Source organism: Chiroxiphia lanceolata, chromosome Z, assembly GCF_009829145.1.
Source record: "Chiroxiphia lanceolata isolate bChiLan1 chromosome Z, bChiLan1.pri, whole genome shotgun sequence".
Lineage (NCBI taxonomy): Eukaryota > Metazoa > Chordata > Aves > Passeriformes > Pipridae > Chiroxiphia > Chiroxiphia lanceolata.
This window is the reverse complement of record NC_045671.1, coordinates 20,824,548-20,842,240: the sequence shown is the minus strand read 5'-3', so window position 1 is coordinate 20,842,240 and position 17,693 is coordinate 20,824,548. Positions and strand designations below refer to the sequence as shown.

The following is a 17,693-nucleotide window of genomic DNA, read 5'->3' as shown; positions in this document are numbered from 1 at the left end:
CTGAATCCAAAGAGGAAATACGCTTTTTGAAAAATGCATGCTCTGCATTTTAGAAAGACAAACAAGAAGCTTCCTTGCCTTCGAGGGCAAAACCATTCTTGCTCTGCTCTACTACTGGCTTGGGCTCTCTGTCTGCTCAACAGTTTCCGTAGCCTGCAGGCAACATGAGCTCACAAGGTGTTTTTTTCCTTGCTCACCAATTTGCCCCTTTCTCAGACAAAATAATGCCTTTTTACAGCATGATGCAACCTACAACCGAATATCCTAAACTATGCTGCAACTATCACAACCTTTCATGTTATGATCTGATCCTCAAAGAGTTATAGCAGCCTCATGGCGCTTCCACCACAGCTTGTCTTCTGCTTTTTCTACCCTCGCTGATGAAAGGTCTGGCTGACCTCCCACTTCCTGCTCTGCAATTCCCAATGGCCTCCTTATGTTCCAGCAGCGAGGATTGTGCAGTTCCGTGGCTGCACACACCTTGAGCCCACCCTGTGCAGCTGGATCCTACTTCATCCACCTTCACAAGCAGCTCTACATCCTCATTCCCTTCAGATGTTTCCCATCCCAGTCTGCTCAGGCCATCTTCCTAATAATCCAGCCTCCCAAAATGAAAATGATGCCCTGTAAGTATAACAGGCTGAACTATTTCTCAGTGCAAGAGTTGTGAAACAAACTCTTTCAGCAGGAAGGATAGATTGTTACACACAGCTGGCTTTGAACTGAATTTCACCTCTTCATTTTAGAAAATTGTGGAGAAGTTTCCTTGCATTTGAGGGTAAAGCTGCACTCCTGGCACTGAATTATTGCCAAGGTACTGCTGCAGTTTCTGATGGAGGAACCCCCCAAGATGCCACAGAAGGGAACAGGAGAAGACATGAACAGTAATACAGGGAAATAATGTAAAGGTCAGAAGAATGAACCTTGGGATGAAAGTTTGGGAGACACCTAAGAAGAGAAAGTACTGTGGAAGAGACTTCACTGCTTGGAGAAGGACATGTGTAAGGGGAAAAAGCAAGCCTCTCAGATCCTGGAAAGAAAGAAGCTGAGTCATCCCCCAGCAACGCTAGAAGAGAAATTGCTGAGGTGACAGAGGGAGACACAAAGCTGCAGCATCTAGGCCCGAGCAGACAGACTTTTCCCAGTCTGCCTGGAGCAGCCTTGGAAAACTTAAATCTCTGCTTTGGCTGACTGGATGTCTACCTGTTAAAGATGTAACTGGCAGTGGCACAGCCACCTAAGCCACAAGACAGCAAAATGCATCCATGCATTCACCTGAGTAAACCACAGACACCTCTCAGTGTGCAGCTGGGAAACAGCTGGTTTTCTGACTGATGCAATCCAATTCTTACAGGCTTTTATTTCCCCCAAAACCAGTTTAGTCAAGTTTGAGCTAGAAGACAGTCAACTGTGAGCAGAGGAAGAGACGAGAAGGGGCTGACCTGTGAGAGGCCTCCCAGATGAAGCCCTCAGCACCCTGGAAAGACTTTAAAGAGGAGCTATTTTATCGCCTTTTGGTAAATGTGCTCCAGCATGGCAAAGCAGGAGTAAAAGAAGCTGAACTCCCAAACCCATTCACCTTCCTGACATGTCAGCAACCTTTCCCCACCACTCTCCCCAAGGCCTTTTTAGGCACATGGTGTCAAGCTTCCCACAATCAAACACAGGGGCCTGCTCAAGTTCTGTGGCTGACACAATGTTTGTGCAGCTAACTTAGCTTCCACCCAGGCATGTAGTCAGGGTGCTGCTGGCAGGTTGGGCTTACCTGCAAGTCCGGCAGCTGCTGGCTGTGGGGAAGGGTCCTGTCCACCCAGCCACAACACAGGTTAAAAAAAGAAGCCAAGAAAATTGTTGATTATGAACTTCATAAACTATTCGAGATGGAAGCCGAACCTTGTTTAGGCTCTGTCCTAAGTTCACCCCACCCTCCTCTGAGGCTAGGTTATGTTTAGATTATATTACCTAGTACTGAAGTGAAGTACACCAGCCCAAATAAGACTTCTAAACACATATGCAACTACACTATATGCATACCAAGGTATGTCAATAGAGATAATTAATTATTTATTTCCTATAACTACATGATTACTGTGAAAATTTACTTTGAATTGATTCTTGTCAGGTAATAACATCCTGCCTCTTCTAGCCTCTGCATTTCAAGTGATTCATGGACTGTAAAAATAGAATACTTTCCCCAAAAAGACATACAAATGAAAGTCTGTGTGGACTTCTTGCTGCTGGGTAGTAATTATCTATTCAATTACATGGCTCCATTCTCTGCACTCTTTAATACAGAAAAAGGATGCTTTTCCAGATGAAACAATCCTCAAATGTCTCCAAAACCAGAGCTACTGATTACTGTTTCTCCGGCTGCAGAATGAAAGGTACTGCAATCTGAAAGTAAGTGGTAGAAAATCTTGCTCTACAACAAAGGAATTAGAAGAGTTTAAACAACAGCCATATTTTCTTCCTTTATAGCTTTGTATTTCTCATTTTCTGCCACAAAAAAAATGTCCCCGTGGACCAGATATGTGTATGGCTTCTTCCTGTTGGTCTAAATAAGGGTTTGCATGTTTGTCCAAGGGCCATAACAGAAGAGATGTTGCTTTCTGTTCTGTAATTTCACTGTAGGCATCATCCAGGTCACAACCAATCTTGCTACACTGGAAAGATACATCCGGTGTCTGTTACTGTTTTTTCATGATGAATTTCAGGAATAAATTAACTTGTTGTATGTTTCTAATTATATTAAATCTCCACTGCAAAGATACAGAGATTTTAAATGAGATTAAATCTGCAAGATCCTGAGTTCCTGTAGGTGACTCTACCATGAGTGCATCTCATCTTTGAAAAGGAGATGTTTGACATACTTGCAAATATTGGACTGACATAAACTGATTAACAAAATTCTTTTGTGAATTCTTCTCCTATGCTTATTAAAAACATAATTGCTCACATTTGAAAGAATGATGTTATGCTTAAAATGATTAAGGCGGGGTTGTATCTTGTTTTCTGGTCAGGGCATTAGTTTAGCTATCATAATCCCTGTATGGTTTAAACATGCTGACAACTGTCCCTCTTGATCAAATTGCTTAAACATTTTTCAAAACTCAGGAATTGAGAAACCTGAAATTAACAACCATTATAAGTCATAAAGAAAATAATTGCAACTAAGTAAGCAGATGCTGTAATGCTACTGGCACAAAAGTAGCAGTGGACCCAAGAAAACTAATCTTTACAAAATGAGTTGTGAGCCACAAGACGCCTGGCTGCAAATGTTGGCAGGCGTACTTCTCATAGCAACGGTTTCAGTAATGTGACCTTTCTATTACCCAGTTTCATGCTGTGTCATTTATCCAAATTATAAGAAGAGAAGTGCTTCTATCAGTACAGCTCAAGAAGGACTGATCTATCCCTTAACACCTAAGAAATGCTTTGTCAACTGTATTGTTCAATCCTTTCGGCCTCAAGTCCCATTACAGGTGCAGCTGGATAGATAATAAAACATAAAACTGTCTTTGCATGTATTCTCTCACAAATACATGGTCTACAGAACACCAAGATACAAGAATCTACTTCCTGCTCGTCTGATACGATAGACTAGGTGTTTTGAGATGGTATCAGAGTTGTAAGTAAAGCTATCTTTTCAACAGAGCCAAGTCAGACATGCCAAAGATCTACTTATGCTGCTAAGCAATCTCTTCCATACAAATACCCCTCCAGCAGAAAAGAATCAATAACTGTATATCCTGAAAAAATGGTTTCATGGATTATTTCTGAAGTATAGTGTAGGAAAGCAAGGAGCTAACAACTTCCTCTGGCTTAATCTGCACTGCCAAGCTGCTTCCTTGTCACGCTGGTTCTGGTAAATTCTGTAAACCAGGAGTGATTACAGAAAACTTGTCATGTTTATCTGAAGGACAAACAATATGCTACTTGTATGTCATCATGTAAACAGAAGCATCTTTAGCCAATTTAGGGACCTAATCCTGCTCTGAAGCACAAACCTCACACTGTGGGTGACATGAAGTAAGTGTTACACTTTTATACTGAATTCACATGAAGCAGACAATGGTAAGAGCTGCCATGCTAGTGCTTCAGATGCCAGCATCAGCCAGTTTGTGGCCTGTAACACTGGCTCTGGAGGGTTGCAGCAGTCAGTAAATTCAGTTTTCACCTACTTCTCCATGTGTGTTTAGAGTAAGATTAATTTAGGTCTCAACCAAGCAAATGAAGCCAACCAGCTTCATAAAGCTCTGAATACCTATCATTACACCTCCTGTCTAGGTACAGTCATCACAAACATGTTTGGCCACCTCAGTGGAGGTGAGAAGAGGGAAAGCTGGATTCATATTTAAAGCAAACAAGTTAAAACTCCTAATTTTTGTTGTAATGAAATAATTTTGTGAGTTGAAAACATCTGCTTGAGAGCACCACCAAAAGAGAAAGAGAAAGTGTCCCTGCTCATTCCCTCCTTCTTTACAGTCTGTGAGGGCTCCCTGAGGTAGGGCAGAAGATCACTCTCCTCCTGCAGATGACCACACACACACAGAGCACAAACGATAAAACCCTGTGTATGAGACAGGTTCTCCCCATGGCTGCTGGCAACTACAGAAAGCTGAATACTTCTCTAGCACTGTCCAGGGCTGGTTTGCTAACAGTCATTTAATCTTTGTAAAATCTAGAGGTTTAAGCAGAAACACCAAATCTCTAGAACAAATTCATCTTTTCAGGCAAAGCACAGCTGATCCTCTGACAGTGAAAAGATAAGCTTAGTGGACTGTGTAACTACAACTGAACAATAAGATGGCTAAAGGAAGGGTTTATCACAAGGTTATCACTAGTCAGCTTTGAAGGAGGCTGCTCAGCACGAAATGCTGCAGGAACTGGGTGTGCAACTACTGGCAGTTCTTAGTCCTGGGGTAGTATTTACTCTCACCACAGCCATGAAGCCTCTGAGACACTGAGGGAACTGCCTTCTGTCCATGGAAAAATTACTAAAGTAGCAAGAGGGAGACAGACTGCCTTAACGTGAGTATTAACTTTGTTCTCTGCTGGTAACAAAAGAGAGAAGTTTTTGTAATTGAAAGAAATCAAACAGAGGGGGAAAAATGAACAGCAAACAAAAGCAACATTGGTCATTTCATTTTGGCACACATCGGGCTGCAATTCTGCTGCCAGTGTCGATGTATTACATGCTGTATAGCTATAAATTTCAGTTGTGTTCGAGTAAACATCAGCGTATAGAATTGCTTTGCGTCTGTCTAACGCAGTCTGTCTGCAGACAGGAGAGAATTGCTATATTTCTTCGTCTGAATAGCCCCAAAATAAAAAATGTTAGTTGTTCTCAAAGTGCACATACCTGCAATCCCTTGTAGCAGCCCACAGACATTAAAAATGCTTTTCTTCATAATACTCTGCACACACATAGTAAAGACAGACACAAATGCCACGGTACAGAGAATCATGATTCCCATGGCTAGGAAAATAGCGGTCGCCTGCCAGAACCCACTGGCAATCTCATTGAAGTTTTCAGCGTAAGGACCACAAAGCGTGTCTCGTCTAGAAAACTGCATGTGGGAGATTCTGGTGCAGCGCCCGTAGATGCCCAGAGTTGGATGGTAAGGCTCCTGCGATCCCCCTGTTCTGTTGTCCACATCCTCGGAGCTTGAAGGCTTTGCTTTCCCAATCAGCCAGTCTGCGCTCATGAAGGCAATGAGCTCTGCAAATGCCACCACGATACTCAGGAGAGTCCATAGCATTGACCGACACGTTACAATGACATGACACATATTGATGTCCAGTGCTTGTGATCAGTGCAGCAGACAGTCTTAAAATCCAGGCACTGGGGGGAAAAATTAAATTAAAAAAGGAAAAAAGGACCCTAAGAAAACTACTAAGTCTGCTCCGGCTACTCTTTCAACTCTCTCACAAAGGCCAAGATGAAGCTTCTCAGAAGAAAAAATGAACAGCCTCAAGTTTTGCAAGCAGTGCAGTCATTTGTTGTTTCTGTTTAGTTCCTCCTTTTTTCCTTCTGGGATGCTGAGCTCTGAAATACAGTTTTCTTTCTTAATATTCATACTGGCATATGACACTGCAGGCTGGTGGGGGAGGCTGCAAGGACTGCGCACTGTTTGACATCACACACCTACAAGAAAAAAAACACATCTGCAGTGAGAGAAAAGTAATTTCCACCTCCACAAAGAGCCAAGATCCAGCACAAATCCACATCAACATACAAAAGCTCTAACAAGGGCACATCAAACAGCTTGCTGGAAACCTCCCTGGTTTGTCCCAGGGGAGTAATTAATCTCTCCCCCCCACTGCCAATACTTATACTTACAGTATCTGCTGTGCCCTGTCCCACTGCGGGTGTTTGTCAAGCACTTTGCAAGCAAAGGTCTCAGTAACACTCAGCGGTCCCACCCATTCCTACCACCACACCCCCATCATCATCTTCTGGTCGAAATTACCAAGGGTGCTGGCAGTCATCCAGCAAAATGTTAGGACATGTTTAAGCAGTTTCACAGATGTGCAGCTCCTGCCTTCAGTTTGGGGAGGCGGCATGGCATGCCTCTGGGACGGAAGCCGGACACAGCTCCACATGCCATTAGCACCTGGGTGCAAAGGGCAATAAAGGAACCTTGTTCCAACCTTTTGGGTTTCTGCTGACGACAGCTGAGCCAACCCCACCTCAAGAGCAGGTGAACAGGATTACAGCTGAGGACAGTCCACCCCCTGTGATGTGGTGACCCCTTTGAAGCCTGGATTTTGCAGGAGCAGTGCTTCTTGGGTTCTGTATCCAGGTTTCTCACACACCTCAACTTGAACTGATGCCAACGCAGGCAGCCTCTGTTGAGTGGTTTACACCACTGTAAACAAGAATCTGTGGAAAAGTGCCCCAGTCACTGCCAACTGTCCAAGAGCCCCACAGAGAGGGGTTGCCAGTGAGCCTTGGGCTTCCTATCTCATCTCAATTCCCCTCTTCCACAGTTCTCTGTATGCTATGACTGCAGCAAAATGTTCCCCAGGGCTTTCCCCAAGCCTTACTGCTGCCTTTCAACAGTAGCTGATGACATTCCCAGAGTTACACTCATCTTAATACAAGAGGCAGAGACCATTATACTTCCAACTCCTCTCCAAATATCAGCCTCAAAATAAAAAATGGGTCATTGCACATGCCTCTGTGCTTGAATTGAAACAGAGTCGCCTGAAAGCAAGGGTGGGACCAGGAAATGCCCTCATGTTACCCCTTCCATGGTGAGAACATAAGGCTTCCAAGTTTTCCTCATAAAACCCAAAATACCAACATTGAACTGGAGGCAAGAGAGTCAAGAAGCAGATCTGGACCTCGCTGCTGCCCTGCTGCCAAATGCTAAGTGGTCAGCAGATGCCAGGAAAACAGACATCCCCAATATTTTTTTAGCTTTGTCATGGGGTTGGTATTTAATTTCTTAGGAGTTTTGAGTCCAGCGGCTGAATACTAGTCCCACTGAATGCAAAATGAAACACACACCCACAACTTCACACATTCAGAATTTCATCCAGCAATTTCTACTCTTTCCTGTACTAGTAGTAATGAATCATCTAGATCTGCAGATTCCCTTGGTATAAAGAGCTGTAAAGGAGAATTTGTCTCCCTTAGTTCAATTTTATGGCATTGCCTCAAAAAAGGCAAAACATATTTAATTGTGTTTTTAGACATACTGAGATAACGGTTCAGCTAATTTTCTGTTTTTTGGAGAGAAAGTGCCAAAGAAAAAGTTAATTTGCTCAGTATTTCCACTTTAAATAATGACTGAAATGTACGAAATGTCCACTACAAATCTACATACTTCTGATATCATCTGCATGATTAAAGAGAATTTAATTGAAAATGTCTTTATTTTTTTAAGAGATGCTCCAAAAAGCTCTAAAATCTGGTTTTCTCCGCAAGAACTACACCCATTCCTCATCTTTGTAATTCCAGGATTTTAATTGAGGTGCAAGGGACACGAGAGCTCGACATCCGTCATAGCTGTTATTGCCTACTCTGTACCTGCTGAATGATAAATACTGTTTATTGAACACAGATGAGAACAAAGTTCATATTTACATAGGTAGGTGGAAATTCCAAATGAACACTGGCAGTCATAAAAGCATGTCACTCATGAGATCTTATACTAAAAGAAAAGACCAAACCATAGGGTTCTTTTCCAACTGAAACATAAGTGCAGGAATAAGTTGCATCAACATTTTAAAACACAGTACCTCCAGAAAAGTCACTGCATAAGCAAAACAGCCTGTCTAAAGATGATACAGAGGTCATGTTAAATCTTAGGAATTCACTGGAGCATATACTTCCCTGTTGTGCAACACAGGGAAACTCTGCAGGATCTAAAAGTTAGTTAGTAGATGTCATTGAGAACTATAGTTCAGTACAGTTTTCATTAAAACCTTCACAATTGGGCTTTTCCCAAGCAATGAGTATTTTATTCTGGTGCAAACATATGCAGAGCAATGTACTCTTACTCATGTGAGAACTGCTGCATAAGTTTATTCTTTCACTAGTGATGCCCTGAAATGAGATAACCATTCACCTACAACTCCTTTTTGTTAGCAGACAGACAAAAACTTATAAAGTAGGACGGTGAACCCAGCGGATGGGCAGAGGCACTTCTTTCTGAGATCTAGAAAGGAAAGATTGCAGATAGAGTACTGGAGAAAAGTTACAGTTCAGTCACATTTATACAGTTAACCTTATCCTTCCAACAACCTCCTCCCCCCACCTTGGCTTTCCCAATGAACCTAACCAACCATCCCATGGCTCTAACAGCATGTTTGTGTCATTCCTGGAAGCCTTTCCAGCAACAGGCTGTGCTAAACATCTGTGCTTCATGAAACCTCACACCGGCACTCTGCTCACCCCCTTTTTTTTTTCATTTTTGCTCAACAGAAGCTCAAGCTAGGCCCTTGCAAGGCTGAAAACTAGCTGTTTATTCTTCCACTCAGTTTCCCATCCCTTAACAAGTTTTTTCCATAACAGAACTGTATGTTCTTCACAGCAGGCCCCTCAATATCCATTTCTGACTGACTGTCAAAATATTTGCTTTGACAATCCAAATTTGATATATACAATGGTTCTTTAACCCTTTTGGTATTAACTCTTGCTGAAGAAGCGGACTACAAAAAGTAGCCCCACCCCTTAGTCATTTGGGCCCCCCCTTATTTTTACTGTTGCATTCAATTGCACAGGAGAGAAAGGAGGCCATCCATGCTAGGAAGCAAGGGTCCCAGGAGAGAAACAGCCCTGCACAGCAAATGCCCACCTGAGCTGCTCACCATGGCAGCACAAGGGTCTTGGCAGAGCCATCCTGCCCCACCATATAACCCACCATTCCTTGCCTGGACAGCACAGTTCTTGGATGGGTCAAACCTATAACCTTCAGCCTCATTTACTTGGCTACTGGAACCATGCTCATGGTAAGGCTCTGCATGAAGTGAAGTCTAACACAGTGAAAAGATGTTAACGAGAACATCAGATCCTCACAGCACCCAGAGAGAATACAACTGAAGTTCTCAAATGCAAAAATCTTTTGGTTGTTTTAATCTAACAAAACAAACCATCTTAAAACATCTTTAAAACTTACTTTCTCTTCAGATGCAATTTTGACAGCCAGATACACTGCCTCTAGTCATACTTTCACATCTCTAGTGAGGACTGTCCAGCTGCTGCCTTTTACTACACAATGTTCCTACATACAAAGTATATAAACAACATCTATTTTTCTAAACTAGATAAAGAAACACACTTGTCTCCATTTTGCTTACACTGCCAAACCCAGAAAGCTGATCCAAATTACAATATTTGAATTAAGGTTTTGATTTTAGAGATGTTGAGCTGCAGGACTTTGCTTTGGCATACCAGGCAGATAGGAAGGAACAGCTACAAAGTTCAAATCTAAGTCAATCACATACCATGGCTGTTTATTTTAAAAAGGTGTCCGACAAGCAATGTACAAGAGAACCACAAGTACCTTCCAGAACAATGTCATGGTCAGTCCTTCATGCTCCCCTTATGATTTGACTTAAGACAGAGGCTCAGACTAAAACCTATGATTCAGCTTTCACCCTTTCCAGCCTAGTTCTCTCAGCTCAAGAGTGAGAATAAATCATCTTTAGATAAGTGGCTTTTGGCTTGACTTAAGCAAACAGCTGAATGGAAGGCCACACAGATTGCTGAAGCCGTCCTGGTTTATAAAATAAATCCAGGCACAGTTAGACATTTTCTTCTAAAGCTTGGTGAGGTCCAAAGGACCACTACATAAAGGAGTTTCTAAACCTTGTTTACAATACACAAGCTCGAGCACCTCATATTGCAGAATGTGCAAATCTTGGAAGCCTGGGATCTGCTTTCTCTGAAACTGTTCATCAGCAGTTATAAACTCTCTGAAAATGCTTTGAACTGTGAGAGTGTAAGGGGCTCCTATTTGTGTTGATGTTTGCAGACTGCTTGTTTAAAACAAACAGAAAGAAGCTCACACACTAAGACTCAATTACCTCAAGCTGACCCTCACCCAGGTCCACACGAGCAGCTTTCATCCATGAGTGTTGCTGGGCAAGCAAGCTGGTCAACTGTGAGCTTACCCTGCCTGGCAGAGTGAACCAACCATCAAACCACACACACAGGAAGGACTACACTTAAGACAATGTGGTATGAGCATTAGAGATTACTCATTTTCTGGGTGAGTGATAAATGTGGGTAAATAAACTTCTCCTCCCATTTGGTCCTCTCACCATTCTTCCAGGAGCTGCCATTCAGGAGGAGATGGCAGGATTCTGCCAACTTCCATGCAGTCTTCAAAGCAGTGGACTAGACAACAAGCAGCATTTCTCAGGAGATAGAACCATGAACACCAACTCACCTCGCTAAAGGTGCACCTCTGCATTTCTATCCACACACACCTAGAGGTGACTTGCAAATGTAAGAAAAGGTATATTCATCACATTACCCTATCATAAGAGAACAGGGACAAAGTTTAGTACTTAAGGAAAGACCAGTTGTCCTAAAAGGTTTGGTGTAGGCTTTCTCTGCAGAATATAAGGAGCTCAGCTGGCACTGGTTTCTGGTAAGCAGTGCATACTCACCACAGGAAGCACCTGGACCAGGAAGAGGGAAGGACACTTGGATACTTCAGTGTGTCTTTGTTTTGTTTTTTTAAATACAACACATTTCAACATCATCAAAAATATTCAGGGTCAAATAACAAAACAGGAGAAGGTGCTTTAAAGCTGAAGTGGTTGCACAGATTCAGACAAATAGAGAATAGCAAAGGATTCCCTCCCCCTCCAACCACCTTCATATTTTCATCGAATTGCTGCCTACTAAAACAACATTCCAGAGCGGAGCTTTTTACTTGAAGAAAATAGAGGAAAGCTTTGATTAGTCATCACTTGTGAATTAAAGAAAGAGAGCAAATATTTGCATATCTCATAAATATTTAACTGTTATAAACCTGCACAGGCATACTAATGAGTGCATTATTGTGACAGGTGGTTGAAAACATGTCAAAATCTGTTCATAGACAGATGAATTTCACTAGTAATGGAAGGAATGTAGACTTACAATGCATCATGTCTTGTTCCTGCTGGCACAATATAAGAAATGGAATTGAAAACTAAAATATTTTGCAAAATAGTCAAAACTCACTGAAGTATCCTAATCAAATCCCTATTTCCTTGCCTTTCATTTGAATTGCCCTGTTTGCTTCAGCCTTTTCCTATCAAAGGCAGAGCTTTAAGATGCAAAATTTAAATTAAACTATCCTACATGTGCTCAAATACTATGTACACCAACAAGTAAAAAATAAATATAAAAACGAAAGTTTAAAAAAATGCTGACAGTGAATGTTGTTCTTCTGAAGCTACACAAGATGTTTATTCCATCTCATCTTGCAACTGCTATGGAAAATGCTATTTAATTACAGGTGGATTTGTTTCCTGAATACATTACTGTAAAAGAAAAATATAAAACCTCTTTCCAACTTAAAAAAAAAGAGGCAGTTGAAATGTACTCTTCTTTTTCTGACCTCATTAAAAACCATGGCAAAACTCCCACTGACTTTAATGAGGCCAGTACATCACTGAAAAATCACTACAAGAATAAGAGTTTCCAAATTTTCAGACCAACTGCAGGGGAGGTTTAAACACAGGATTCATTTCCCTCTTCCCTCATCCAGACAAAACTTTGCTTATTGCCCCCCCACTAAGAGGAGATCAAGCTAACTGAGATTTCCAGCATTGCCTCTCAAGCATAAATTCTCAAGCAGGAGATTTGTTCCATTGCTCTGTATTTATTGACTTAAAAAATTCCTTAAACCTACAGCCATTACGTTGTGTTTTGAAAACTTACTCAAGATCTTTTGTAATTCCAAAATTTATTAAAACCTACAATGCTAAGAAAAGCTAATGTGTAGTATTTCTATTGTTGCTATCTCAGGAGAAAATTACACATCACATCAAAAATCATCACTAAGGGAGCAATCTTGGCTACAAGTAATGATCGTCTAACTGCTCAGGAATTTACCAACTGGGAGTAGAATCATGAGTTTCTTTTCCTACTTTGCTTTGTCACTAGCTCACTTAAGTTTCAATCTTCAAAAGTCTCATCTGAAACCCCCTTTCGTGGTTATCTACGTTATCACATCTGTCAAGCAGACCCAAATTGTGTTGTGATTACTTCTTAAAACTCTTAACTACAGCTTCTAAAGGAGTCTGATTGGAAGAAAGGGAGGTTAGGAGGAAAATAGGAAGTCAAAAGGAAAGAACTAATGATCTTTGGTAGTAACAAATCCTTCCTCTTTTTTTTCTAAGGATTTTTACTTTAAAAGGAGGCTAGGCTATGGCTGTTTAAAGAGTTAATAGTATGGGCATCAGCTAAAGTATCAGCCCAAAAAAACTTGGAATCTGTGCTTGTTGTAAAAAACAATTCACTCCCATGAGTTCATCATGACAAATTTGGAACTACTCTTAATAATTTATTAATATTGTATTAATGCATTTATTATACTAATACATTGGTTATTGTTTAAGATGAAACTAGGGAGAAAAACAGGCAGGGAAGGAAAGAATGACTCAGTTGTGATACTGTTCAGCAACCTCTGGGGAATTGCTTACTAAAAAGACAATGCTGTCAGGAAAAGCCTCACAAACACAGTAGATCAAAGATCCAAGGACTGTTTAGGAAGGAACTGTCTTTCAAACTGAAAGGAATAGAAGCTGTTTTAGACAAACAAGCTTAAGAGAAAGGCACTTATCAGAGATGCCTACTGAAGTTAGGCCAACATGGGATACTAAACTGGGTTCCTCATTTGCCTCTAGACAAAGCAGAAAGTCCTGCAAACAGCCTTGGCTCCCTGTGTGAAGGAAACACTGCTTCAGTTAATTCTCAAAAGGAAACCATTGCAGTATCTCCTTTCACATTTGTGGCTGCATTAGCAACCACAAAGGTTGTGGCTCTCCAGCCTGTCTGAATAGCCAGGGGCGGGTCATTCTTCTGTTGAGGCAAGATCTAAGGCTGTAGACCCAAGGACTGCCCTTTGTGAGCAGGATGGACCCACAGGTGTTTGCACTGTTACTCATTGCAAATGGCTGTAAACAATCTTCTACATCAGTTGTTCCAGAAAGCCACCACTTGGAAAACCACCTCACAGGTATCGACTGCTCCCCAGGTTCATGATATGTAACATTCCCACAGTGAGGAAAGGACACACATTTGGCAGAACAGGATGCACTTTGGATCTTTGGACCCAAGCCACACAGCTTAAGCAAACTACATGCTGCGATAGCAGTGACAGATGAGATGGAGAACCTATTGTGTTTCAAAATGTACATAATAATTTCCGTTCTTCTTAATTCAAACTGAAAGTGAAATGTCCTTCAAAAGCAATCAATACAGACAAGCAGCTCAGCACAGAACGCAAAAACCTCATGTACATGACAGGAACATCTTTATTGACCAAACTCTGACTTTTGGTTGTAAAAGAGCTGAGGAGAACTAGTGGCTCAAGTAACTGAAAAAGACTGTGATGTATCAGAGCCGCCATATTTCCATGCTGACAATGACATCTGAAGTATCTGGGCACCACACACAACAGCAAACTTGAAAAAAGTGCAGGAAACCCCCTTTTTTTGGTCTGGGAAAAGGTAATGTACTCAGAGAGAGAGAGGCATATCTCTGTGAACATCTACTGAATGTGAGCTTTAGCTGGCACTAATGGTTAACCTCTTAATCGTGGCCAAAGAGAGAAGAACTGAGATATTTTCAATACTGTGCATTTCATGAATCAATAATTACAGGAATGTTTTGTTCAGCTGGGATCTCTAAGTTTTAAAATGGAAGCGCACCACAGAGAGCTTGGAAAAATCTAGACTAATAACTGAAATTCTGGACAACTTATTTTAGAGCAAGAAACAAAAATAAACAGATGATTTAGTTTAGCACCTTGATTCAATTCTAAAGCCAAGATTGGACATACTTCTACAAGCTGAGTACTGTGCAAAATTCTGGCTTTTTTTATGCAGTTTAACTTGCTAGACTAGGTATGGCTAACAACTCTTTTCCATACTTAAAATGTATACAACCATGAAAATGGATAACTAATAAAAGTTTGTTGAAGCTGAAAAGGGCTAGAGGAGAAAAAAAAATTCTGCACCTTTCTGAGGTTCTCTTTCTCTGAAAATGCTCTATCATGCCTCTGCCTCTGATGTCCTGTGGTTTGTGTCATAGCAGCACTTCCTGCAAACTAAAATTGGACCTGTGTGGGGGATATGCATATAGGTATGGTAATACCATCTAGATATATAGGAAAAACGAAAGGAAGAAGGCATTATTAACCATCCCAGTTCTCCAAATGAGGCGTTCCTCAGTCATATAATTAAGTCTGTAGCAACAGTTAGAACTGAACCTGGATGTTGCCATTAGAAACCCTAAAACTCTGGGGGTTGAATATACTCCACAGTGTCATGCACTGTACCAGCCACTTTTCTTGTCATCTTTCAAGCACAAACCTCAGCTATTCCTGTGTCACTTTGAATCTCCAGCCCTGACACACCACCTGCAAAGGTACCTCTCCTCCATGAAGTATGTCCATAGACACAGTCCCATCTCCAATAGTAACTTTGATTTTCTGCTCACTGAGAAACAGTTTTGTTATTAAACTGTAATTTTTTCCTATAGTATTCAGTGTTGAAACAGATAATTCCCACAGCAACATGCCACAACAGCTTGTTCATCCTATCAGGAAACAAAAATTCACATGCAAAGGAATAAACTTACGTCTAGCCTTCTCTACTTCTGCTTCAAAGAAGGCCAAAAATTCACTCTTAACACCTTTAGGGGATGATTCTCCCACATCCATACCTTACTGAAGAGGATGAAGCTATAGGGCCATAGGAGATATTCACAGGTCCCACAAGGTTACAGGGAGGACACTTACTTCATGACAGACCACCTTTTTATGTATTGGGTTGGCTAGTTTGTTTTTAAAGCTTTCACTGACATTAATCCTTTTGAAAGCAAATGCAGCCTAAAAACTAGTGTGAAGGTAACATCTGATTGCACTATTGCCAAAAGGTGGAAAGTTCTTGATGATGTCTTCCCCATTGGGAAATGCAAATAAATAAAATCAAACCTGCTTATCTGAAGATTTCCCAAGGCATAGATAGACAGCTATTACTAAGATGAAAGTCCCTGCATACTACAAGCCTTAAGGAAATCCGTCTGCTCTGTAAGTTTCAAACACTTTAACTGAATTCTGGAAATGATCTTTAAATATCAGCTTAGCTACTAGATCTTCTTGTTGCATTTCAAGTTCTATGTAAACGTAAAACTTCGGTACAAAATTAAAAGTACAGTGTAAGTAGACAGTACAAGAAATAGTTTAACTGTTCATCATGGAAATCAGTTTTTCAAAACAATTCTAAACAGTGCACTGTATTTTGTACATTGTTAACGTTAATTTTTAGCATTAGTTGGTTCTTTAAAATACATGGTTGCAAATTATGAATTTTATCTTCCATTTACTAATAAATGCCCTCCTAGAAAAACAACTCATTTCATCAAAATAGATGACCTAAACACAGAGAGGACAAAAATGTGCCGGTAGAAATAAAAAGACCAACACTATAATCTCTAAAGGAGGGGTTTGGTCTGCTCTTTTTTTTTTTTTTAATCAAGCATTGCTTAGTGTACTGAAATGCTTTCCAATGACTGCTACCCATTATTAAGCTTCAGAGCTCTGACAATGTGTAGAATCTTGGTATCTGACAGAGTTAAAAGTTTTGTCTTCAGTATGTATATAGTAAAAAGGCTTGGAAACTTCTCCCTAAGGAAAATCACTTTCGATTCTTCCTGAATAAAAGTTGAATCAGGAGATTTATCTATTTTAGCAGTGAAAAGATTAGGGATACCCAAGTTCTTAATTTACTTAGAGTTAACCATAAAAATATTTATATAAAAGGTAAAATTCCAAAATTATCATCTCAAAGCATTAAGAAAAAATCCCAAACTGTAACAACTTCCACAATCCACTGAATAAATCAAAAGGGAAACAAAACAGCTTCAATGCACATTCAGTACCTTACCAGTCTCCAAGCACTGATTGGATGAACACTGTTTGCAACACTTGCAGATCATCAATTTGGCATCTATTGTGCCAAAATGGCACAACAGGCTCCCCTTTCTTATATATATGTCAGGGAATACAATTCTACAGGAAATTGGAAACAAAGTTAATTAATCTGTGCTCACTGAATGTCATATTTAGAAAAAGTAAGGGGTTATTTCTTTTGGGATATTGTTTATCTTTTACACTTTAATTCATCATCTAGAATGAGAGTTGACAGATACAATTGGTGTCCTGCATAGGATAAATTCCAAGAATACACTTGTTGGTGTACATTACATTTTGTGCACTAGGGTAAAACAGAACTTACCAAGTTAAAAAAACAGAACACAAACAGGTTAAAACAACTATTTGAGTCCTTGCTTCTGTAATCACTTTTTTCTGAGCTGTGATGATGGCAGGATTAACAAAGAAGAAGCTCTCAAAGCTTTTTGGTGCAGTCTGGTCCATTTGCAGCATAGCCAAAACAAAAGATTTAACTGGCCTGACTTATCATTTGGAAAATAATCTCATCTGAATGAGCTGTGGAAATACCAATTTGCTTGAGATGACATAATTGCTGTTGCAAAATCTAGATTCCTCTGCAGCTCTCCTAGAAAGAGGGCTTTGTTGTAAGGCAAAAGTGAGAGGCTCTTAAAGCAGATGGTCCTGGGATGTGACCAGAGGCCAGTTGGTACACGCGAACAAGTGGTTCAGAGCTGTCAGCAGTGATGCAGGAGCCTCCTGGCAGCAGGCTGTGTTTGCACAGCTGCAACTTGTGCCCTGTGCCCTTGATGGTTCTGCCCTTGTAGGTCAGAGATCCATGCTGACTGCTTACCTTTGTATTTGGAAAAATTCACCACGTACCAGGCTTTAATAGTGGAGCTGTCACCACTGGCTTCATTGCTGGTGTCATCTGTACTGCTGGTGATGTCTGTTTTGGTATTGAGTCATTTTGCAGCAATGTTTTAAGATGCTGCCTGAGCAACTCTGGGTAGAGCACAAGAAAACATGGCTTATCTTTTATCGAAAGTCACAGGCTTGTCTTCT

At 40.8% G+C, this 17,693-nt stretch overlaps 1 protein-coding gene across 4 annotated transcripts in view; it reads right to left on the bottom strand.

Moving 5' to 3' along the window:
• LHFPL2 (LHFPL tetraspan subfamily member 2) overlaps positions 1 to 17,693 on the bottom strand; it is a 119,694-nt gene that overhangs the window by 10,028 nt on the left and 91,973 nt on the right. For 3 of the 4 annotated variants that reach the window (XM_032675174.1, XM_032675177.1, XM_032675175.1), the window contains exon 3: positions 5,363 to 6,148. In XM_032675174.1, coding sequence (XP_032531065.1) covers positions 5,363 to 5,792 — 430 coding nt within the window. In that variant the 5' untranslated portion in view covers positions 5,793 to 6,148. Of the gene's footprint in view, positions 1 to 5,362; positions 6,149 to 6,473; positions 6,578 to 17,693 lie in introns of those variants that run through there. The other variant, XM_032675176.1, reaches the window with a different exon arrangement.